This window comes from Bombina bombina, chromosome 11 (assembly GCF_027579735.1).
Source record: "Bombina bombina isolate aBomBom1 chromosome 11, aBomBom1.pri, whole genome shotgun sequence".
Taxonomy (NCBI): domain Eukaryota; kingdom Metazoa; phylum Chordata; class Amphibia; order Anura; family Bombinatoridae; genus Bombina; species Bombina bombina.
In genome coordinates, this window is record NC_069509.1 from 90913494 (window position 1) to 90938927 (window position 25434).

A 25434-nucleotide genomic window follows, 5' to 3' on the forward strand; every position below is an offset into this window, starting at 1 on the left:
TGGGTCTTCTTCAACCTATTGCTAATGGTGAGCGTCCTTGGACACATTTTTCCATGGACTTCATTGTCGAGCTCCCTGTTTCAAATGGCAATACTGTTATCCTTATGGTGGTTGACCGTTTTTCTAAAATGTCCTATTGCATTCCCTTGAAGAAGCTGCCTACCGCTCAGGAGCTTGCTTCAATTTTTGCCCGGGAGGTCTTCGTTTACATGGGTTACCCAAGGAGATAGTGTCGGACGGGGGTAGCCAGTTTGTCTCCAGATTTTGGCGTTCCTTTTGTGCTCAAATGGGGATCCAGCTTTCCTTCTCCTCGGCATATCACCCTCAATCCAATGGGTCTGCGGAACAGTCTAATCAAGCTCTGGAACAGTTCCTCCATTGCTATGTCTCAGATCACCACAATAATTGGTCTGAACTGTTACCTTGGGCAAAGTTTGCTCGGAATAGTGCTATTAATGCTTCCTCCAAGTTATCCCCATTCATGGCGAATTATGGATTTCAACCATCCTTGTTGCCAGATTCATTCATGTTTCAGGGTATTCTGGCTTTGGAGGAGCATCTCCGGAAACTCTGTTCCACGTGGGTGCAGATTCAGGATTGCCTTCATCGTTCTATGCAGCGCCAAAAGATCCAGGCTGATCGCCTTCCTACCAGGTTGGTGACAGGGTTTGGCTGTCCTCCCGCAACTTGAACCTTTGTGTGCCTTCCAATAAACTGGCTCCCAGTTATGTTGGTCCTTTTCGAATACTCCGACGGGTCAATCCTGTGGCCTACGCTCTTGATCTTCCTCCTGCAATGAGCATCTCCAATGTTTTTCATGTCTCCCTCTTGAAACCATTGGTTTGTAATCGGTTTACCACTGTGTTGCCTCGTCCCCGTCCTATCTTTGTTGACAACCATGAAGAATATGAGGTCAGCAGCATTATTGACTCTCGTATGTCCAGGGGCTGCGTACAGTATTTGGTTCACTGGAGGGGTTACGGTCCGGAGGAGCGTTCATGGGTTCCCTCCTCTGATGTTCATGCTCCCACCCTCCTCTGTGCCTTCCATGCCATTTCCCCAATAAGCCTTTTGTCCTCCCTCGGGGGAGGGGTAGTTGAGGGGAGGGTACTGTCAGGGTTTTTTTCCTGCTTTGTTTGCCATGTGCTGCTGGCAGCTATATTACTCACCTCTCTTGCTGACTCTGGTGCATAGTGTGTGATGCTGCTCATTTCCTGCATGCCCTTTTATGGCCAGACTGGTGTACATCATCCATTTGAGACAGGTTGCAGTCTCAGAATTGTGATGTCATCACTTATTATTTAAAGGGCCTCTGTTCAGTATGCTTTGCCCTTGCATTGTCCCAGACCTGTTTGTGAGAATTCCTGTTCCTGTGTTTTACCTGGCTGTCTGACATCCCTCCTGCTTCCTGATCCCTGGCTTGTTTCCGACTCTGCTGTTCTCCTTGTTCCTGATTCCGGCTCGTCTGACTACTCGCTTTGGCTTCTGACTCGGCTCGTCTGATTACCAGCTCTGGTTTTGACTCCTGGCTTGTTATTTGACTTGTGGACTTTTTATTATTTTTGCTATTAAAAAAGGTGTGATTATTTTTGCACTTCTCGTCTCAGTCTGATTCCTGGCACCCTGACAGATCCCCCTTAACGCGAACCTCCCTGATCCCCCCCCCCAAACAGCTCTCTAAACCTCCCACCTCTAACTGATTTATGCCATCTTAGGTACTGGCAGCTGTCTGCCAGTACCCAGTTTGCTAAACATTTTATTTTTATTAAACAAAACAAAACATTTTTTTCTGTAGCGTAGCTGCTCCCTACCTCTCCCCTCCCTCATTTACCACCTCCAAGATCATATCCCTACCTTCTAATCCCCCCCTCCACGTCTAGGATCCCCCTCTCCCTTCTCCCACCTCCCTCGCCGCTCTTAGAGAATATATTTTCAGTAGTGTAGCGGTCCCACCAGGCCCCACCAGTTCCTACCCCTCCAGCTATGGGCCACCCACCCACCTACCTCCTAACCCTCCTACACCACCAATGATCGGAACCATCGCTGCCCGATGAAGAGAGGGCCACAGAGTGACAATACACTAAGAGCGGCTGCGGCTGAAGCAATCACCGATCGCTACCATCACTCGTTTTACTGGATGACGTGCCAGGTATGTCCATGGTCACTAACTGACAGTTTTTGCATAATTTACCTGGCACTTCATCAGTCATTAAGGGGTTAAAATAACTTTTCCTGCTGCATTATATAGAAAGGGGTGCAGGAGGCTATTTGCAGCTTAATCTAAAGGTAAGACTTTAAGATGACTAAGGTGTAGACTTGACCCTTTAATCATCATCTAGTAAGTGCAGTTTTTGGTTGTGCATTTGCGTGCTCCATTAAACTTTTCTGCATGAGTTGCAGGTGCGCTGTCTCTTTTGTTTGTAGATATAGGGTTTGCATATCAGAATGAAAGACAAGACCTTTCATTATCCAGTCTAGACGCAGACTCCAAAGTTTGTCTATAGCCAATAGCAATAAACGCTGGAACCAACATGGCATGATCAACACTACCTTCACATTGTTTTGCTTGAATTGTCTGTAGAAGACATAGTATGAGAAGGAATGTAGACAACATGTAAGCTTCTATACAGTAGATCATGAGAGCGCAAGCAGGACTTGCCAGATCCCAGAAACCAACCAGCCAGCCATTGCGGTTAGAATTTTATCCTTGGTGAACAAGGCAAATGACTGCTGAAGTGGTTTCTCTGGTCCAAATGCTATGGAATAGTCTTCTTTATTTGTTATGTATCATAAATCATTTAAATGTACAGAAGCTAAATAGGTGTCCACAACTCTAGCATACCTGGGTTATGTTTTGTAACATTTTGGATAAAATTCCAATAAAACTGACATTGCACTGAATAAGGTTATTGGAGAAAGTTAGACAATTTTTTTAAATAAAAAGGGGGGAAAAAAAAGTATATATTCTTACGTCGCAAGATACTTACAATAATGCTAGACTTTAGGTTCTCAAACAGAAATAAAATGACATATTAAAACTTTAAGTGCTTTGAGTACATAAATGACAAAAATCTTGGGTAAGGAAACATAACTTTTTTCCTAAAAAGGAAGCGCTACAAGCGGAGTTTAACGTTTCTAATTTACATTAAGATGTCACTTAAAATAAAAGGGTTTTACAGCATTTGCATTTAATTGAGAGCTTGTGTATTGTTTCTTTATATAAATATAGAGAGAGTGACGAGAGAGAATAAGCACACTGGTTGCGTATACGTGCTTGAATGTGAATACAGCTTCTTAATACACGTTGCAGATAAAAATGTGGTGTTTTATACAAATTATATCACAGAAACACTGAATTTCTTCCCCTGCATTGTCATTTATAAGCTTTGTAGGATTTCAAAGACTTTTCTACATATGAGAACAAACTGAATAAACTGTCACAGTACATTATATAAAAGTCCAACCTTACTAACATCAAAGGAATTAATTACCCTTATCTAGTCTCGTCCAAATTCTTCAGATCATTCCACTGAAAGACAAGCTAGGTATTTACCATTTTTATATTTACTTTATGTTCCAACAATTCTAAAACATTCTGCAAAAAAAAAAAAACTTCCGAAGTCCTCATTTTCTAATTTCATTTCCTCACCTTTTCAATGGTGTTTAATTCGGTCACATCATACACTATGCAAACGACATTTGCCTGTGAAGAAAAAAGAAAGAAATTAAATGTTCAAAGAGCTCCGTTTCACTAGTTATCTTTTGTGTTTAGTTTTTTTTATGTAATAATGAAATGGAATATAGAATGGAATATAATAAAGTAATATAGAAAGCACACATTTGTACTGTGCGCTTACCAGATACTTTTTTTTAAATATTACATAATATTTTTGGCATTGAGTAAATTGAAGGGTGCAAATAATATTTAAAGGAATAACTGAATGCAATAATAAAATATTCTCTTAAAGGGACATCAAATTCAAAATGTTTCTTTCACAGTTCAGATTTTAAACAACTTTCCAATTTACTTCTATTATCAAATGTCCTTTCTTCTCTTAGTATACTTTGTTGAAGGAGAAGCAATGCACTACTGGGAAGTAGCTGAAAACATCAGGTAAGCCAATGACAAGAGGCATATCTGTGCAGCCGCCAATCAGCAGCTAGCTCCCAGTAGTGTTTTGCTGGGATAGCATGCGAAAGAAGCAAACTATATAACAGAAGTAAATTAACAAGTTGTTTAAAATGGCATGCTCTGTCTGAATGTTAAAAGAAAAAAAATTAGGTTTCCTATCCCTTTAAATTTGGTAGGGCATTTTATTATTGCACAATTACTCACTGGTTCTGTGTTTCAGCCATGTAAGGATTAAACACACAAAGTCATGCAACCAGGCATGATGTTAAGTTGGTAGTTGGTAAGCGGCAGCTACTTGTGTATACAGATCCTGATTGGCTCACCAAACACCAAATCCTGCTCAAAAGTGGAAAATGCATCCTGGGAATTTAAATATGCAGAGGTTAAAGGGACAGTCTAGTCCAAAACAAACTTTCATGATTCAGATAGGGCATGTCATTTTAAACAACTTTCCAATTAACTTTTATCACCAATTTTGCTTTGTACTCTTAGTATTCTTAGATGAAAGCTAAACCTAGGAGGTTCATATGCTAATTTCTTAGACCTTGAAGGCTGTCTCTTATCCAAAGGAATTTTGACAGTTTTTCATAGCTAGAGGGCGTTAGTTTATGTGTGCCATATAGGTAACATTGTGCTCACGCCCGTGGAGTTACCTATGAGTCAGCACTGATTGGCTAAAATGCAAGTCTGTTAAAGAACTGAAATAACGGGGCAGTTTGCAGAGGCTTAGATACAAGGTAATCACAGAGATAAAACATATATTAATATAACTGTTGGTTTTGCAAAACTAGGAAATGGGTAATAAAGGGATTATCTATCTTTTAAAACAATAAAAATTATGGTGTAGACTGTCTCTTTAAAAATATTGTTACCAGCTCATACATTTAAAGTGTGTGTGGTCATATTACTCTCAATGTAATGAGGCTTCCATAGATTCCAATGGGAGTCTCGTTCTCATGCCGTGAGACACAGCATGAGAACCTAGCGCAGCAATGGGGGTAAGTTGCACAGCATGAATATATATGGAAATGCCGCCGCTCCCCCGGGATCACATCGAAGCCGTCACTCCTGGGTCCTGGGATTCTGTGGGACTATGGCTGCTATGGAGGCGCCGGTCTGTCTAGAGGGGCGGGAATGGCGGGAAAATTGTGGGATTGTCCAGTGTCTTATCAAGATGAGCTTTCTGTATAAAAGGAGCGTATGTTTTACAATAAAATCAGTTCCTGTTTCACCTAAATGCTAGTATGTCTAGTTATTTGGGTGGGCTCCAGCTAAAATCACTTTCCTGGGCTACATAGCAGACTGTTCCAGTCAGAAGGACCCTCTGGCAGAGCTACCTAGTCTGTGTAGCCGGAGTCTGTCACAGGGTGGGACCCTGAATACTGGTGCTGTCGGGCATCAGGGGTGGCTACAGGCTGTGGTCACTTGCCAGCTACATAGCTGCAGTCGGGAGGGAGGAAGCAGGACCCCTTTGGCGGAGCTACCCAGTCGGGGTAGCCGGGGTATCCGTCACATTGGTGGCAGCGGTGGGATCTGCTTCTTCCACACAATTCCTGCTGACAGAGGAGAAAGGGCCACAGTAGCCGGTAACTATGGAAGTCTAATTTCTAAGAAGAGTACAGGAGGCGCTGACTCAGCTGGATGGTCCTATTTACCTACAGGACGAGCTGGAACAGAGGGACCTGATCCGCCAGGACCTCTGGTGAGAGGCTCTTCAACAGGAGCAGGACAATGGAAAGGTCCTCCCCATGAATGACACAAGGTTCCCGGTTCGGCGGACCTTGAGAGTGCCTTTCCTGGGAAAACAGCCAAAGAAGGAATGGCTATCTGTTCTACATAGAATGGCCCAGCAAGAGATGTGGGTGGAGGACGGCTACCAGGCCCTCCAATGGCTCGCTATGCAAGCGCAGCCATGGCTGGAGGATGGCTCCCCCACAGAGGGCTTTGGCGGCCCTGGATTGTCATTTACAAAAAGGACAGAGGACCCACAGTTTGGGAGCGAGGCAGACCATGTTCTGGAGGATATCTCTGGGCTCCAAGAAGAACAGCTGGATCTCTTGGAGGAATCCTGGCTACTAAAAAATCTGGATTTTTTAAGTGACCAGGAAGAGGCACTAGTTGAGGAATACAAGAGGCTGCTAGATCTCGTTAAGCAGCGTGCTGAGGCTATACCGATCTGGGGTTCAGCCCTCTGGGATTAATGGAGGTCGACCGTGGATGAGTGCCAACAAAGAAAAAAGGGAACCAGGGCTGCTGGATCTCGATCAGCAGTCTGGCTCCAAGCTTATGATATTGGACCAGGGGGCCACCCTAGCAGAAGCGCTGGCAACAGGGCAGAGAGCCACCGGCCTCTGCCCAGCACCTGCAACAGCTCCAGGAAACCTGGGAGCGGAGGCAGTCGTCCTCCCTTCCCGTAAGCAGAACCCATTCGTGGGAGAGGAGACAGCCGGTCTCTCTCCCCAGCGGCAGAGCCATTCCCTGGGAGTGGAGGTAGTCGTCCCCCTCCCCTTACACAGAACCCCTTGCAGGGAGAGACGGATGTTGATAACTCTCCCCAGTGGCAGAACCCCTTCCCGGGGGAGGAGACAGTTGGTCTCCCTCCCCAGCTGCAGAGCAGTTTCCCATGGAGCGGAGGTAGCAAACCTCCCTCCCCAGCGGTAGATCTTCTTCTCGGGAGAAGAGAGAGACGATCTCTCCCCTCAGTAGTTTGGCAGGGTCTCTACCCTTTTCTCGTCCCGGAGTATTTCTCACACAGGGGTACCCGCTCATCTAGTTGGTGCCACAAATTTGGGCACCCGAGTTTTGCCTGCCCCACCAAGGAGCATCTTCCACCTACAGCCGGGAAATCAGCAATGGCTTTGTTGGATACCCGCCCCTGCATTTGGTGCCACCAGTTTGGGCACCCAAGTCTTGCCTGCCCCACCAAGGAGCAACCTCAACCTACAGTCTGGGGTGGGGATACAGCCAGGAAACCGGCACTAGCTTTGTTTGTGGGTGGGTCAGCTGTTACTCAACAGAGTGTCACAGAGGGAGGCAGTGTGGCCATGGAACTTAAGGACACTGGAACTTTTGGGAGAACAACTGTTTGGGAGCCGGCAAGGCAAACTTATTTGGGACGTTGCATCGTGTGACTGTCCCTGCACCTAGGGCGCTGTTATGTTTTCTGTCAGGTCTTTTGCAATTTATGAATAAAGTTCAGACAATGATATGAACTAAAATGTTGTATTTGTAGCTATTTAAATAATCCAAAACTCTTATTGTCAGTAGTTTGGCAGGGTCTCTACCCTTTTCTCGTCCCGGAGTATTTCTCACACAGGGGTACCCGCTCATCTAGTTGGTGCCACAAATTTGGGCACCCGAGTTTTGCCTGCCCCACCAAGGAGCATCTTCCACCTACAGCCGGGAAATCAGCAATGGCTTTGTTGGATACCCGCCCCTGCATTTGGTGCCACCAGTTTGGGCACCCAAGTCTTGCCTGCCCCACCAAGGAGCAACCTCAACCTACAGTCTGGGGTGGGGATACAGCCAGGAAACCGGCACTAGCTTTGTTTGTGGGTGGGTCAGCTGTTACTCAACAGAGTGTCACAGAGGGAGGCAGTGTGGCCATGGAACTTAAGGACACTGGAACTTTTGGGAGAACAACTGTTTGGGAGCCGGCAAGGCAAACTTATTTGGGACGTTGCATCGTGTGACTGTCCCTGCACCTAGGGCGCTGTTATGTTTTCTGTCAGGTCTTTTGCAATTTATGAATAAAGTTCAGACAATTATATGAACTAAAATGTTGTATTTGTAGCTATTTAAATAATCCAAAACTCTTATTGTCAGAAGAGCAAGGAAAAGGATTAAATAGCGTATTTAATCCAAATTAACAGGCTAAATGATAATAGCACAACTCACAGTTAACTTTCACTGTAGTTGTAAAATAGCTCTTCTTAAATAAATACAAGCTTTAAATGGTGCTGCTGAGAAGGCAGTAAGTGGTTACATTGTTGTTAGTAAGCAAAGTTAATAAATCTCAAGTTTAAGCAGAGAAGAAGTCTGATTATGCAAACAGAGTTGTTCCGGTATTTGTATAAGCAAAGTCTTTATGTGGAGTTAAGCAAACATGCAATAGAGTATTAATCAAGGCTTTTGATACTTGCGGTTTGTAGATAACTCCTCCGGTTCTTAGTTTCAGAGAGGTGATAAATCCTTTAAGCTTCTCCGTTGAAACCAACTGATTGCTGTTAGTATTCCTTGAAGCAGTGTAGGAAGCAGGGTTAAAGGCTGTAGATGCGGTAGCTTGTGTAAACAGATTGGCGTCTGAACTCTGTCTGCATATGCCGGCCTGGTGTCGGCTTGAATGACGTCACAGAGTTGCTATTCAGGAGCGGAGTGCCGTTTGTAAGCTGAGAGGTGAGAGTTCAGAATACAGATCTTCTTGATATGTTAAAGTCCTTAGAATATGCGAAGAAATGTTAATTGAAACAAAGTCCCAATGTGGATAAATGTTGAGACAGTTGAAGTGACTTATTTAATCACTAAAGGCTGGATAACAGGATAACAGTGGAGAGTCCTAACAACTAACTTTCCCTGTTACACTAAAATAATCAAGCAAGCAAATAGGGATCAGATGGTCCTTTTAAGGGTTGTGGAAAGGGAGGTGTCAGAAGGATTTAAAGAGAAAGGAGATCATAACAGGCGCAGGGGATAAATGCACGCAGGAACCCCCCAGGAGGCCCCAAGCCCAGGAGAGATGGGATAACCTTCCCCAGCAACCGAGAAGTGGAGGGCCACCCTCGGACATCCCCAGGCCAACCTGTTAAGGGTCTAGCCGGGTCTACCGAACTGGAGGGGGGGGAGATGTCACGGGTACCAGACCCCCAAGGCTAACCCCCACCCCCTTATTACCTCACCCCTGTTGTTTCTCAGCAGTTTTGGGCTCCTCAGAGCAACCGCGATCTCTGGAAGTTTTTGGTTGCTTGTTTTTGTCACCAGTACTTTGCCAGAGAAGAGCTGGCCGCTGACCGGAAAACCTTTCTAGGCTGGCCGGGCTCCTGGAACTCCTGATCGGCCTCCTCACAACGGACACCCGCCTAACCTCTCTCAGGCTGGCCGGGCTCCTGGAACTCCCGCAGAACCTAGCGCAGCAATGGGGGTAAGTTGCACGGCATGAATATATATGGAAATGCCGCCGCTCCCCCGGGATCACACCGAAACCGTCACTCCTGGGTCCTAAGATTCTGTGGGACTATGCCTGCTATGGAGGCGCCGGTCTGTCTAGAGGGGCGGGAATGGCGGGAAAATTGTGGGATTGTTCAGTGTCTTATCAAAATGAGCTTTGTGTATAAAAGGAGTGTATGTTTTACAATAAAATCAGTTCCTGTTTTACTTGAATGCTAGTATGTCTAGTTATTTGGGTGGGCTCCAGCTAAAATCCCTTTCCTGGGCTACATAGCAGACTGTTCCAGGCAGAGGAAGGACCCTTTGGCAGAGCTACCTAGTCTGGGTAGCCGGAGTCTGCCACAGGATGTGACCCTGATTACTGGTGCTGTCGGGCATCAGGGGTGGCTACAGGCTGTGGTCACTTGAAAGCTACATAGCTGCAGTTGGCAGGGAGGAAGCAGGACCCCTTTGGCCGGAGCTACCCAGTCGGGGTAGCCGGGGTATCCGTCTGAAGCAGCAATGCACTTCTGGTTTCTAACAACACATGGGTGAGCCAATGACAATCGGTATATATATGTAGCTACCAATCACCAGCAAGAACCTAGGTTTTTTGCTGCTCCTGAGCTTTCCTAGATAAACCTTTCAGTAAAGGATAACAAGAGAAGGAAGCAAATTAAATAATAGAAGTAAATTGGAAAGTTGATTAAAATTGTATGCTCTGTCTAAATAATGAAAGAAAAAATTTGGGTTTCATGTCCCTTTGAAGGGACAGTCTAGTATAAATTAAACTTTAATTATTCAGATAGAACTTTTAATTTTATTCAACTTTCCAATTTGCTTTTTTCTCTTGGTATTCTTAGTTTAAACTAAACATAGGTAGGCTCATATGCTAATTTCTAATCCTTTGAGGGCTGCCTCTTATCGCATTCTTTTTAAATCTCTTTTTAACACAAAGAGACAGAAAGTACACGTGGGCCATATAGATAACACTGTGTTCAGGCACAGGGGGTTATTGAAGATTTAGCACAAAACAATGCTATTTAAGACAATAGATAATAAACAGCCACAGTCATGTGATCAAGGGACTGGAAGAAGGTTCCTAGATACAAGGTAATCACAGAGGTAAAAAGTATATTAATATAACTGTGTTGGTTATGCAAAACTGGTCAATGGGTAATAAAGGGATTATCTATCTTTTAAATCAATAACAATTCTATGGTAGACTGTCCCTTTAAGTCTGTCTTTTAGATATTTAGCTTCCATTAAAGGGACATGAAACCCATTTTTGTTTCATGATTTAGATAAAACATACACTCAAACAACTTTCAAGTTTACTTCTATTATCAAATTTGATATATCCTCTTGGCATCTTTTGTTGAAGGAGCAGCAATGCACTGCGCACTGGGAGCTAGCTGAACACATTGGGTGAGCCAATTACATGAGGCATGTGTGTGTAGCCACAGCAGTTAGTTCCTAGTAGAGCATTGCTGCTCCTGTTGGAAAGGTTAGGCGATTACCTTTCCAATGGTGGTTCTTGGGGGTCTGTAGCTGCTTAGATGCCTGAGATACAGAATTATAAGCAGCATGCCCCCTGCTCCCATACTTAACATTGTTAACTATAAATAAAGTTGTGCGGTGACGTCATCACGTCATTGCGCGTGACGTCACCGTGCATAACGTGAAGCCCCGGCGATGCCTGTCACTATGCAGGCCCGATCGCCAGGGTAGGAGCGGGTGGGAGCCCCATGATCTCCCTCAAGGTGGGAGAGTGCTAATGACGGCTCTGAGCCGTCATTAGCACCAGAGTGAGAAACTCTGTGACGGCTCAGAGCTGTTATTAGCACTCAAAGGGTTAAAAATTCCTTAGTGTTTCCTTTTTTGTAGGGAACTTGAATAAATATTTGTTAAGGTCACTACAAAAAATGGTAGTATGGATGTCATCTAATTCATCTTTTATCATTCAAAAAAAAATTCAAAGATGGTTATTTAAAAAGTTTCAAAAGGAACTGATCTGAAGGATGATTAAGTTATCTTTTGTTTTTTTTACCTTTTCAAAGACAAATTACAAGATTTTAATTGTCTGAGTGCAAACGCTACACTACGTTAGCTAACCAACATTTAAATGATGTATCCTTAGTATATCACTTCTGTCCTTTATGTAGGAGGGAAGGGCACGTACAAATTCATAGTTACAAAGATGATTACATTTTATGTTAGATTATCATTACCAGATATTATTTGTCTTCCTGGTGGGTGTATCTTTGTGGCTTTTTGGGAAACTATATAGATAGTCTAGATCAGTGATTTGCAACCTTTTTTTTGCCGTGGCACACTTTTTTACATAAAAAAATCCTGTGGCACACCACCATCCCAAAATTTTACAAAATCACACATTGTAGCCTAATGCAGGATATATATACAGTGTATATATATATATATATATATATATATATATATATATATATATATATATATATATATATATATATATATATATATATACATATATATACACACACTGTACTGTGCTGTCTATGAATGTATGTCAATGTCATGGTTGTAAATGATGCCTGATGAGCCTGTCACATACCTACCAATAGTTCAAAATTTGAAAGAGGGACACCCCCGCACTGTTGTCAGTCTGCCGCGGCACACCTGAGGATCTCTCACGGCACACTAGTGTGCCACGGCACACTGGTTGAAAAACACTGGTCTAGATCAGTGTTTCACAACTCTACTCCTCAGGACCCTTAACAGGCCAGAGTTTCATTCTATCTTAAAGGGACAGTCAACACCAGAATATTTGTTGTTTTAAAAGACAGATAATCCCTTTATTACCCATTCCCCAGTTTTGCATAACCAACACAGCTATATTAATACATGTTTTACCTCTGTGATTACCTTGTATCTAAGCATCTTCTGACAGCCCCCTGATCACATGACATTTTATTTTTTATCTATTGACTTTTATTTTAGCCAATTAGTGCAGTGTGCCACAAGCCACGGGTGTGCACACAATGTTATCTATATGGCTCACATGAACTAGCTCTCCCCTGTTTTGAAAAGCAAATAAAAAAACATGTGATAAGATGTGGCCTTCAAGGGCTTAGAAATTATCATATAAGCCTTCCTAGGTTTAGCTTTCAACTAAGAATACCAGGAGAACAAAGCAAAATTGGTGATAAAAGTAAATTGGAAAGTTGATTAAAATAGCATTCCCTATTTGAAACATGAACTTTTTTTTGGACTTGACTGTCCCTTTAACCAGAGCACAGGCGAAATAATCATCTGAAGGGTGAGAGCAGGTTAGTAACCATTTATTTCACCTGTGCTCTAGTTAAGATGTAATGAATATCTGGCCTGTTAATGGACCTGAGGAATGGAGTTGAGAAAAACTGGTCTAGATTTTTTTTTCCATAAAATTAAGTTCTTCCATTGTTATCCACTGTTTACTTATCCCTCAATTCAAATGTATATAATATTGTGGCATTGTTTTTAAGTATTTCATAGTTCTTTTTTAGACTGAAAATTAAAGGGACATATTACCCAAATTCTAAATCACTTGGAAGTGATGCAGCATATTTTAAAAAAATATCACATGAACATTTATATGAGAAAAAAAAAAAAAGCAAAGATACTTTAGCTCAACGTTTTCTCAGAAGCCACAACTAATTGTAAAGGAACTTTAGGCAGCCAATCAGGATGCTTGTCCCAAGACTTGCAAGGGAGCATGCATCTGGCATGTGCAGATACAGTCACTTTATTTTCCACCGCTGTTTAAAGAAGTATATCATGAAATACTGTGAAATGATGGTGAAATCCCACAAGATCACATTAAAGCAAAGTGTAAATTCAGCATTGACGATGCAGACCAGCTGTTTTTTTCACCATGTAGATTAAAGTTAAAAAAAATGAGCTTAACCCCTTAATGACAACTGACGTACCAGGTACGTCCTGCAAAAACTGACAGTTAGTGACAATGGACGTACCTGGTACGTCAGTTGTCTAAGAGAGTGCTGGAAGCGATCGCAATCGCTTCCAGCAGCTCTCAGGGTATTGCAGTGATGCCTCGATATTGAGGCATACTGCAATACCCTTTAAAAAGCATCCGATGCAGAGAAAGCCACTCTGTGGCCCTCTCTGCACCGGTAGCGATGGTGCCGTTGGTGGGTGGGTGGGAGCTTACAAGGGAGGCGGGTGGGCGGCCCATCGCTCCCCGGCATCCGGTTCCTTCAAGTGCTTTGTGCACGCCGGATGCTGGGAGCGTGCGGAGGGGGGGCCTGCGGGCGCGAGCATGTGTGTGTGCGCACGCGCGCGCGCGCGCGCAGCAACCACTGCCACCAATGACTAGAGAAGAGAGAGGGGGCAGAAAACGTTTTTTTTTTTTTTTTTTTAAATAATAGGATCTGCTAGGGTAGGGGGATGGGGTTAGGTGGGGGGGCAGCTACACTACAGAAAACCGCTGTTTAAGAAAAAAAAAAAAAAAAAAAAACAACCTTTCTTTTTTGGGGAAAACTGGGTACTGGCAGACAGCTGCCAGTACCCAAGATGGTGGCAAATAGGTAGGTTGGGAGGGTTAGAGAGCTGTTTGGGGTGGATCAGGGAGGTTGGGGGCTAAGGCAGGGGTCCATCACAGATGAATAATTAAAAAAAAATAAAAAACACCTTTTATTTTAGTACTGGCAGACTTTCTGCCAGTACTTAAGATGGCGGGGACAATTGTGGGGTGGGGGAGGGAAAAGAGCTGTTTGGGAGGGATCAGGGGGTGGGATGTGTCAGGTGGGAGGCTGATCTCTACACTAAAGCTAAAATTAACCCTGCAAGCTCTCTACAAGCTACCTAATTAACCCCTTAACTGCTGGGCATAATACAAGTGTGGTGTGCAGCAGCATTTAGTGGCCTCCTAATTGCCAAAAAGCAACGCCAAAGCCATATATGTCTGCTATTTCTGAACAAAGGAGATCCCAGAGAAGCATTTACAACCATTTGTGACATAATTGCACAAGCTGTTTGTAAATAATTTCAGTGAGAAACCTAAAATTGTGAAAAATTTAACTTTTTTTTTTATTTGCTCGCATTTGGCGGTGAAATGGTGGCATGAAATGTACCAAAATGGGCCTAGATCAATACTTTGGGTTGTCTACTACACTACACTAAAGCTAAAATTAACCCTTCAAGGTCTCTACAAGCTCCCTAATTAACCCCTTCACTGCTGGGCATAATACACTTGTGGTGCACAGCGGCATTTAGTGGCCTTCTAATTACCAAAAAGCAATGCCAAAGCCATATATGTCTGCTATTTCTGAACAAAGAGGATCCCAGAGAAGCATTTACAACCATTTGTGTCATAATTGCACAAACTGTTTGTAAATAATTTCAGTGAGAAACCTAAAGTTTGTGACAAAATTTGTGAAAAAGTGAACGATTTTTTTTTTTATTTGCTTGCATTTGGCAGTGAAATGGTGGCATGAAATATACCAAAATGGGCATAAATCAATACTTTGGGTTGTCTTCTAAAAAAAAATATATACATGTCAAGGGATATTCAGAGATTCCGGACAGATATCAGTGTTCCAATGTAACTAGCGCTAATTTTGAAAAAAAGTGGTTTGGAAATAGCAAAGTGCTACTTGTATTTATTGCCCTTTAACTTGCAAAAAAAGCAAAGATCATGTAAACATTGGGTATTTCTAAACTCAGGACAAAATTTAGAAACTATTTAGCATGGGTGTTTTTTGGTGGTCGTAGATGTGTAACAGATTTTTGGGGTCAAAGTTAGAAAAAGTATGTTTTTTTCCATTTTTTCCTCATATTTTATAAAAAATTTTATAGTAAATTATAAGATATGATATGTATCTTTAGAAAGTCCATTTAATGGCGAGAAAAACGGTATATAATATGTGTGGGTACAGTAAATGAGTAAGAGGAAAATTACAGCTAAACACAAACACTGCAGAAATGTAAAAATAGCCATTGTCATTAAGGGTAAGAAAATTGAAAAATGGTCCGGTCATTAAGGGGTTAAAGGGACAGTCAAGTCCAAAAAAAAACTTTCATGATTTAAATAGGGCATGCAATTTTAAACAACTTCCCAATTTACTTTTATCACACATTTTGCTTTGTTCTCTTGGTATTCTTAGTTGAAAGCTAAAACTAGGAGGTTCATATGCTAATTTCTTAGACCTTGAAGACTGCCTCTAATCTGAATACATTTTGACCACTAGAGGGCATTAGTTCACATGTTTCATATAGATAACATTGAGCTCATGCACGTAAAGTGACCTAGGAGTGAGCACTGATTGGCTAAACTGCATGTCTGTCAAAAGAACTGAAATAAGGGGGCAGTCAGCAGAGGCTTAGATACAAGATAATTACAGAGGTAAAACGTGTATTATTATAACTGTGTTGGATGTGTTGCAAAACTGGGGAATGGGTAATAAAGGGATTATCTTTCTTTTTAAACAACAAAAATTCTGGTGTTGACTATCCCTTTAAGGATAACTGTTAACAAACCACTTACGCTGGTGAGCTGAATAAGTAAAGTGATATTTTAGATGGACTTTTATTGATCACTTCTAATGAAGATGCGCTTTAACTTACGTTTTAATCTAATACCTCACACTCCCGCCAACCACTTCAAAAGTAATATTTTTGTGAGCCAGCGGTTTGAAATTGTTCTCCAATCAGTGCTCTAGCTACAATAAAAGTGTAATAGGGGTAGAGCGCTGATTGGAAAACAGTTTAAACCATTTACTCACAAAAAAATATTACTTTTCAAGTGAGCGGTAGGAGCGGGCGGTATTAGAATGGCACGGCTAGTTTTTAAAGTACGTTATTGCGCATCTTCATTAGAAGTGATCAATTAAAGGTATAGTAAACCCCAAAATTTTCTTTTGTGATTTGGATAGAACGTAACATTTTAAACAACTTTCCAATTTACTTCTATTATGAAATTTGCTTCATTCTCTTGTTATCCATTGATGAAGGAACAGCATTGCACTATTGGCAGCTAGCTGAACACATCTAGTTAGCCAATCGCAAGAGACAAATGTGTTCAGGCACCAATTAGCAGCTAGCTCCCACTAGTGTATGATATGTGCGTATTCTTTTTCAACAAGGGATACTAAGAACAAAGCACATTTGAAAATTAAAATGAATTTAAAAGTGTCTTAAAATTACATGATCTATCTGAAACAGGCACGTTTAATTTTGACTTTCCTATTCTTTTAAAGTCCATCTAAAATATCACTTACATTCAGGATCTGATTATAAAAAGTAGAAAGTTTACCATCACTTTAATATTTAATTCCGTGAGGATACTACCATTTTCTTTTGAACTTACCTTTGCTATCTCTTCCCCAAGTTCATCTTCTGTCTGTTCCACTTCTGTAATGGTACAGAATTAGCACAGGGCATATATTACATATTACAAAAGCATTTACACAATTAATCAAGTTTGCGTTAAGATAATAAAACAGATCATTATAACCTCTAATTTGGTTGTAACACATAATGACTACATAAGGAATTGATATCTGCGCTGAAATTATACTAATTGCATGCACAATGATGTGCAAAGCTCCCAAGAGTGAATGGAACAGTTTAAGTTAGTCATTTCCTTGAATTTAAATATTTGACACAACAGATTGGAGAACATTTGAAACTATTATCACAACAAAAATATTACTTTTGAAGTGGGTACCCGGAGCGCAGGGTATTTAAATTTTAGCGCTACATTAAAAAGTAAGATATACTGCAACTTCATTACAACTGATGAATTAAACTCGATCTAGAACATTAATAAAATTCCAGATCTGTTTAGACAAAGGTGAAAGTTTACTATCACTTTAATATAATAAATAGCAACAGCACTTTTGTTAAAAAAGGACTAAAGTCCTTTATTAAGGTGCAATGAACATATACCAATACATGACTAGCAGTCTATTTGCTATAGGAAAACTAATCTAAAACATCAGTTTTATTCAGTTTATTTCAACTATATTATTTAATTATGCAGTTTAGGAAACCTATACTCCATTCACTATGAGGCTAGAAAGCTGGTTCCTTTCAGTATAGTGAAACTATGTTTTAATATAATGCAGTAAAACTGGAAAACACTCTGATCTCTTTGTGATGTAGTGGAGACCTTGGGGAGTTAAAGGGACAGTCAACACCAGAATTTTTGTTGTTTAAAAAGATAGATAATCCCTTTATTAGCCATTCCCCAATGTCCACTTATTTCAGTTCTTTTGTAAAACGCTAGGATTGACTTTCACTGCTCCTTAACGCATACGCCTCCTCTGAGGTTGCAGTCTGCAATCCGCCTGATCGTGTACGATCGGGCTGATTGACACCCCCTGCAAATCTGCAGGGGGCGGCATTGCACAAGCAGTTTACCAGAACTGCTTGTGCAATGTTAAATGCCGACATCATATGCTGTCGGCATTCAGCTAAAGTGGATCATGTCCACCAGACATTGATAAATCGGCCCCCTTATTACTACAGACTATGCATTTAATTTATTTGCAGGTGTTGAATAAACCTAGGAGTCAGTTGCAATTTAGTCAATTGTGCTTTTTGGTCCGGTTTTCATACTAAAGCATTTTATATTTGCGCTTGTATGTCCATTTAAAAATCTTACTTGAAATGCAGTTTACTGGGATACATTTTGTTGGGTTCTGACAAGAATAATGAGCAGAATAAATATTCAATCAGAAGGTACAAGACATACAAACAGACCGTAACAGCTTCAGCCGACCTTCACTGAAAGTGCTTCATGCACGAGGGAGATTAATCATTAAAATAATCTCAACTTTTTTTAGTTCATGAGTGCAAAATCTGATGTAAAAGTAAAATGTGGTTTTAAATGCTGTAATTCCAACCTAAAACAAAGAAAAAAAAATAGCCACTGCCACATTTTATGGTATTTACAAAGATATTTGGAAAGAAAAAAAAAACGCATTTACAAATCTTCGTGATGTTAGACTTTAGAATTTTATTTATAAGTTTTAATGAAGTTGCACTATAACTTACTTTTTAATGTAGATATGAAATTCAAATACCCCGCGCTCCGCCGCCAACTTCAAAATTCAAATACTCTTGTGAGCTAAAGGGTTGAAGTATTTGAATTTCATATATACATTAAAGGGACATGATATCCAAATGTTGAAGCCCTTGAAAGTGACGCAGCATAGCTGTAAAAGGCTGACTAGAAAATATTTAACCTCAAAAGTATTCACACCCCACTGTAAATATACTTTAAAGGGACAATCAAGTCCAAAATAAACATTCATGATTCAGATAGGGCACATCATTTTAACTTTCTAATTTACTTTTATCATCATTTTTGCTTTGTTCTCTTGGTATTCTTAGTTGAAAGCTAAACCTAGGTAGGCTCATATGCTAATTCCTTAGCTCTTGAAGGCCGCCTCTTATCTGAATGCATTTTGACATTAAATCACAACTAGAGGGTGTTAGTTCATGTATACCATATAGATAACATCGTGCTCACGCCCGTGGAGTTACCTAGGAGCCAGCACTGATTGGCTAAAATGCAAGTCTGTCAAAAGAACTGAAATAAGGGGGCAGTCTGCTGAGGCTTAGATACAAGGTAATCACTGAGGTAAAAAGTGCATTAATATAACCGTGTTGGTTATGCAAAACTAGGGAATGGGTAATAAAGGGATTATCTATCTTTTTAAATAATAACAATTCTGGTGTTGACTGCCCCTTTAAGCAGCCAGTAAGGCTGCTTGTCCCAGGACTTGCAAGGGAGTGTGCATCTGTTATGTGCAGGCACAGTCATGTTATTTTCCTATTCAGTTTAATTAAGTTCTATGAAATATCAGGAGATCACAGCAGAGGCAAAGCATTACCTCAGCACTGCTGATGGGCTACAGCTGAAGTATAACTGTTTACACACCACTTACTCTGGTGAGCTAAAGAAATTTTAAGGTAAAATATCTTCCTTTTTTACATAGAGATGCTTAGGTGATATTTTCCGGTCAGCTTTTTACAGTTAAGCTGCATCACTTTTAAATTAATTTAGCATATAAGTGTTATGTCCCTTTAAAAAGTAAGTTATAGCGCATCTTCATTACAACTGATGAATTAACCCCTTAATGACCGGGCACTTCAGACTAAAACTTCCCCAAAAGACCAGAGCATTTTTTGCCATCACTACAGTTAAACAAAAATATAGTTTCTTTTTTTTTTTTTCCTATCAAAACTATATATTTTTTTTTTTAGTTGACAACCCAAAGTATTGATCTAGGCCCATTTTGGTATATTTCATGCCACCATTTCACCGCCAAATGCGATCAAATAAAAAAAATCGTTAACTTTTTCACAATTTTAGGTTTCTCACTGAAATGATTTACTAACAGCTTGTGCAATTATGGCACAAATGGTTGTAAATGCTTCTCTGGGATCCCCTTTGTTCAGAAATAGAAGACTTATATGACTTTGAAGGCCGCTAAATACTGCCGCGCACCACACTTGTATTATGCCCAGCAGTGAAGGGGTTAATTAGGTAGCTTGTAGGGTTAATTTAGTGTAGAGATCAGCCTCCCACTCAAACAGCTCTCTTCCCTCCCCCAACCCCCAAAGGTTACCCTCATCTTAAGCACTGGCAGAATGTCTGCCAGTATAAAAATAAAAGTTTTTTGTTTGTTTTTTAATTATAGGTTTTCTGCAGGGTAGTATCCCCCCTTACCCCCCCAAAACAGCCCTCTAACCCTCCCCCCTCTACCTATTTGCAGCCATCTTAGGTACTGGCAGCTGTCTGCCAGTACCCAGTTTGCTGTAAAATAGGCCTTATATATATATATATATATATATATATATATATATATATATAACCCCCCCCAATACCCAAACCCCCCTCCCCGATCCCTTTTCCTCAAATGATCCCACATATGATCCCCCTCATTGCCCCTCCTTCCCCCTCAATGACGCAGCTTTAAGTTGTTAAGGCATGCAGAAATAGCGCAATCTCGCAATTTTGAGCAAGATCGCGGCAGAGAGAAGCCCAGGGCTGCAGCAACGTACAGGGTACGGCGCTGGTCCTTAAGGGCATAAAGACCAGTGTCGTACAGGGTACAACTCCATCTGAAATATCACTAACATTCAAAATTTATTTTCATAAAAGGGGAGAGTTTGCCATTACTTTAAACAAACTAATATACATTTATAACTTGTGCACTTCCTATAAATATTTTGTTGGCTTATAGGTAATTCCTACTAGCGCTCAGCGAGTATTACCAAGTAGTGCCAATCAGCCAATGAGCATTGTCAGGAAGCCCGCAACTGATACAGCCGTATTAGTTTAAATGTAAACCGCTTTTTCTTCCTTTTAAAGCAAAAAAATTGAAATGTTTAGATACTAACTTTTTCATATGGCTGACAGAATAAAAAAATAGCCTTGCGCCGTTGAATAAAAATAAGGAATTTTACATTAGATAACTCGTTGATTCAGATGTAATAGGCTTCTTTCCTCTTGGATATGTTTTCTGTGAAGCAGCACAATTTATACCCCTTAAGGGTAATTCCTCTATTTAAATTCTGCAGGTGCCCTTTTCTTTAGAAAATGTAATAACAAAATGAAGAATGCAAAGCTTTTCTAGCTGCTGGCTTTTTACAAAAAACATGAATTCACAATAAAGGTGTTAAAATGATATTAAAAGACAATAATAGTTGAAAATTACATTATCTTATTCGTTAGAGCATGTAATTTTAAGACTTTTGAGCCTGCAATACTGTGTTTTTAACTGCCGCAAAGGCATTAAACACACAGTAGAAGTACCTCTCAGATCCACAGAGCACTGCTGGTCCAGAGCAGAAACCACCGATGATCCAATCAGCAGTGATAGATACACAGATGAGCAAATCCCTAGCATTTATCATTCCGTGGCAGACAGGGACGGACATATTCACCCCTGTCCGTCTGGCATCTCTTCTGGCCCCTGCCCGCATTTAACATTGCACACGAACGCTCATTTTGCAACCGCGCCCCCTGCCCACACACAGCCAATCACGCGTGGGCAGGAGCTGTCGATCTCCCTGGTCGGACGAGACCGGGGAGATTGAAATTCTCCACCTAAGATGTCAATTAATGTGATCAAGTGCAAATAAAGCAATATTAAAAACAAATAAAGGATATATTCGTCCTTAAAAAGTTCTAGACTTTAAGCAACTTTTTAATTTACTCCTATTATCAATTTTTCTTCGTTCTCTTGCTATATTTATTTGAAAAAGTAGGCATCTAAGCTAAAGAGCCAAACAATTGTTGGTTAAGACCCTGGACAGCACTTGTTTATTGGTGGGTGAATTTATCCACCAATCAAGCAAGAACAGTCCAGGTTGTTCACCAAAAATGGGCCGGCATCTAAACTTAAATTCTTGCTTTACAAATAAAGATACCAAGAGAATGAAGAACATTTGATAATAGGAGTAAATTAGAAAGTTGCTTAAAATTGCATGCTCTATCTGAATCATGAAAAAAAATGTGGGTTTAGTGTCCCTTTAACAATGGAAATCAACGGTATATTCATCCCCTTTAGATGCAGCAATTTGGAGCAGTATTTCCAGATGTTCCTGCCAGGGACGATGCACTGTTTTGGTGTTAATCGCTGCAGCTACTTTTTGTTTTCCTGTAGAGAACAGGGCAGGAAAGCAGCGGTCTGATGAACGATGCTTAATAAATACTGGACTACAGGTTCGCTTGTGCAAACCTGCAGTCAAAGGGGGAGGGGGGGGGTTTGGGAAGGGCTTGATAAATCGAGCCCATAGTGCTCTACATATGTTCGTGCTCCTGAGCCTACCTACCTAATTTTCGACAAAGAGAACAAACAACAATTTTTCCATCTATCTGAATCATGAACAAAAAATGTAGGGTTTCATGTCCCTTTTTAAGGTTTTGGGATTTTACAAAGAAATCACTAGTGTTTCAACTGGACGGATGCATATGCCACATTTACAGTTATATATATTTTTCCCAATCATTTAAAATCAACAAATGAACAGTAACTGAGTTTAAGGGACATGAAACCAAAAAAAAAATTCTTTCATGATTTCTATAGATCATACAATTTTAAACAACTTTCTAATTTGCTTCTATTATCAAAATGTCATCGTTCTCTTGGTATCTTTTATAGAAGAGCAGGTAGGTAAGCTTAGGAGTGTGCATGAGTCTAAAGCACTATATGGCAGCAGTTTTGCAAGAATGTTATCCATTTGCAAGACCACTAGAGGGCAGACTATTTCCTACCATGCAGTGCTACAGATACCTAGGTATCTCTTTAACACAAGATATCTTGGGAATAAAGCAAATTTCATAACTGAAGTTAATTGGAAACTTTTTTAATGCTCTGTCTGTTTCACAAAATAAAAATGTGTGAGTTTCATACCCTCATTAACATCTTATCGCTTAGAAAATCATTAAAAGATGTTGCTTGGTCAGTGGTGCCCAAAACCTCTGCAACTACATATAGAGGATTGCTAAATGATCAAAAGAAGAATACTTAAAGGGATACTGAACCCAATTTTCTTAAGCAACTTTCTAATTTACTCCTATTATCAATTTTTATTTGTTCTTTTGGTATCTTTTTTTTTATAAAGTAGGAATGTAAGCTTACGAGCCGGTCCATTTTTGGTTCAGAACCTGGATACAGCTTGCTGATTGGTGGCTAAATGTACCCACCAATCAGCAAGCGCTATCCAGGGTTCTGAACCAAAAATGGGCCGGCTAGTAAGCTGACATTCCTGCTCTTAAATAAAGATACAAAAAGAACAAGGAAAAATTGATAATAGGAGTAAATTAGAAAGTTGCTGCATCATAAAAGAAAAAAATTGGGTTCAGTATCCCTTTAAAGGACTAGTAGATTTGCATAATCAACAAATGTATGATAACAAGACAATAGAATAGCACTTAGACTGAACTTCAAATGAGTAGCAAATTTTATTTTTTGACAGATTATGTCTATTTTCATCCTCCTGTATCATGTGACAGCCATCAGCCAATCATAAATGAATATATGTATATTCTGTGAATTCTTGCACATGCTCAGTAGGAGCTGGTGACTAAAAAGTGTAAATATAAAAATACACATTTTGTTAATGAAACTCAATTGACAAGTTGTTTAACCCTTTGAGTGCTAAGCACTTTCCCACCTGGGTGCTAATATTTTCTAAGGTTAATTTATTTAATTTTTGAAAAAACATTTTTTAACTTTTTTTTTATTGTTTTTACAGACCCCCAAGATTTACACTGTTGGAAAGATTAGGCGGTTCCCTTCCAACAGTGGGTCTTGGGGGTCTGTAGCTGCTTAGATGCCTGAGATACAGGCTTCTAAGCAGTATGCCCCCTCCTCCTATACTTAACATAGTATAAATAAAGTTGCACGGTAACGTCATCACATTATTGTGCGTGACGTCACCGTGCATCACGTGAAGCCCCGGTGATGCCTGTCACTCTACAGGCAACGATCGCCGGGGTAGGAGCTGTTAGGAGCCCCCAGATCTCCCTCAAGGTAGGAGAGTGCTCATGACGGCTCTGAGCCGTCATAAGCACCAGAGTGAGAAACTCTGTGACGGCTCAGAGCCGTCATTAGCACTCAAAGGGTTAAAACTGAATGCTCTATCTGAATAACGAAAGTTTAAATTTTGATATGAGTGTCCCTTTAAAAGCCTTTTCTTTACCTAAATATGGATTATATCAAGAGACTTAAAGGGACACTGCTACAAACAATGTTACAAAACATTGCTGCCATAGATTTCTAAAGACCCATGCACGCTCTTGAGCTCCTAAGAACCTACCTATGTTTAATCTTTAACAAAGGATACCAAAAGAATAAAGCACATTTGATAACTGAAGTAAATTGAAAAGTTGTTTTAAGGCACCGTCTACACCAGAATTTGTATTGTTTTAAACATTAGATAATCTCTTTATTACCCATTTCCTAGTTTTACAAATACAACACGGTTATATTAATATACTTTTTACCTTTGTGATTACCTTGTATCTAAGCCTCTGCAAACTGCCCCCTTATTTCAGTTCTTTTGACAGACTTGCATTTTAGCCAATCAGTGCTGACTCCTAGGTAACTCCATGTGCATGAACACAGTGTTATCTATATGACACACATGAACTAACACCCTTTAGTGGGGAAAAACTGTCAAAATTCCTTTAGATAAGAGGCGGCCTTCAAGGTCTAAGAAATTAGCATATGAACCTCCTAGGTTTAGCTTTCATCTAAGAATACTAAAAGAACAAATCAAAATTTGTGATAAAAGTAAAATGAAAAGTTTAAAATTACATGCCCTATCTGAATCATGAAAGTTTGTTTTGGACTAGACTGTCCCTTTAAGATTACATGCTCTTCTGAATCATGAAAGATTAATTTTGACTTTGCTGTCCCTTTAATAAAGAGCAAAAGAAAAGCATTATTCAGAAAAGCTAATGAAGAAAAAAAAAAGATTGAAAAAAAAAATCTGTGTTTCTTTAATACCCTTTTACAATACATTATTATATTTATATTTTCATGGATCTAAATGTTTGTATTTCTCGAAAAATACAAAATAAAATATCTGACTCTATATTTTGTATAACAGGATTTTACACACCGGAGAAATCAACTATGTGAGTGGGGACACGCTCTGGCGTCACATCTGCTGGAATCGTAATTTCTTCTGCTCGGGAAGGAACCTGTAAATTAAAGAAAAACTAGTAATTAAGTTGCAGATTTGGAACTGTGTTTTAATTAAAGGGACATTAAAAACTTTGAGGTGGTAATGTAAAATGATAAACCATATATGCAAAAAATACTTCCATTGTAAAATTGTGAGCTTTTCAGTTCCTGTTAGAAATGGAAATGCAGAACATTGTTATATTCCGCACAGGCATTGGCTGCACTCTAGTGACCCATTTATAACTAAATTACAACATGGAGGCTTCCATTGTTTTATAGACACAAACTTTACACTTCATTTGTTAATATTTAAACTAATGAAACTTTAAAAAATAAATCTACATGTTATTTTCAGACTAATCTTTTCTTTGAATGCGTCATTCGGTCTAGCATTTATTTAGTGTTTAATTTTCCTTTAAATGAATGTTCAGAATAAAAGAAAAAAAAAATCTAAAAATTTAAGCCATTAAA

The 25434-nt window shown here is 40.2% G+C and overlaps 1 protein-coding gene across 1 annotated transcript in view; it reads right to left on the reverse strand.

Moving 5' to 3' along the window:
- RHOT2 (ras homolog family member T2) overlaps positions 1-25434 on the reverse strand; it is a 390839-nt gene that overhangs the window by 353610 nt on the left and 11795 nt on the right. Inside the window, 3 exon segments of the mRNA XM_053694715.1 lie at positions 3650-3703; positions 16620-16663; positions 24899-24980. Coding sequence (XP_053550690.1) covers positions 3650-3703; positions 16620-16663; positions 24899-24980 — 180 coding nt within the window.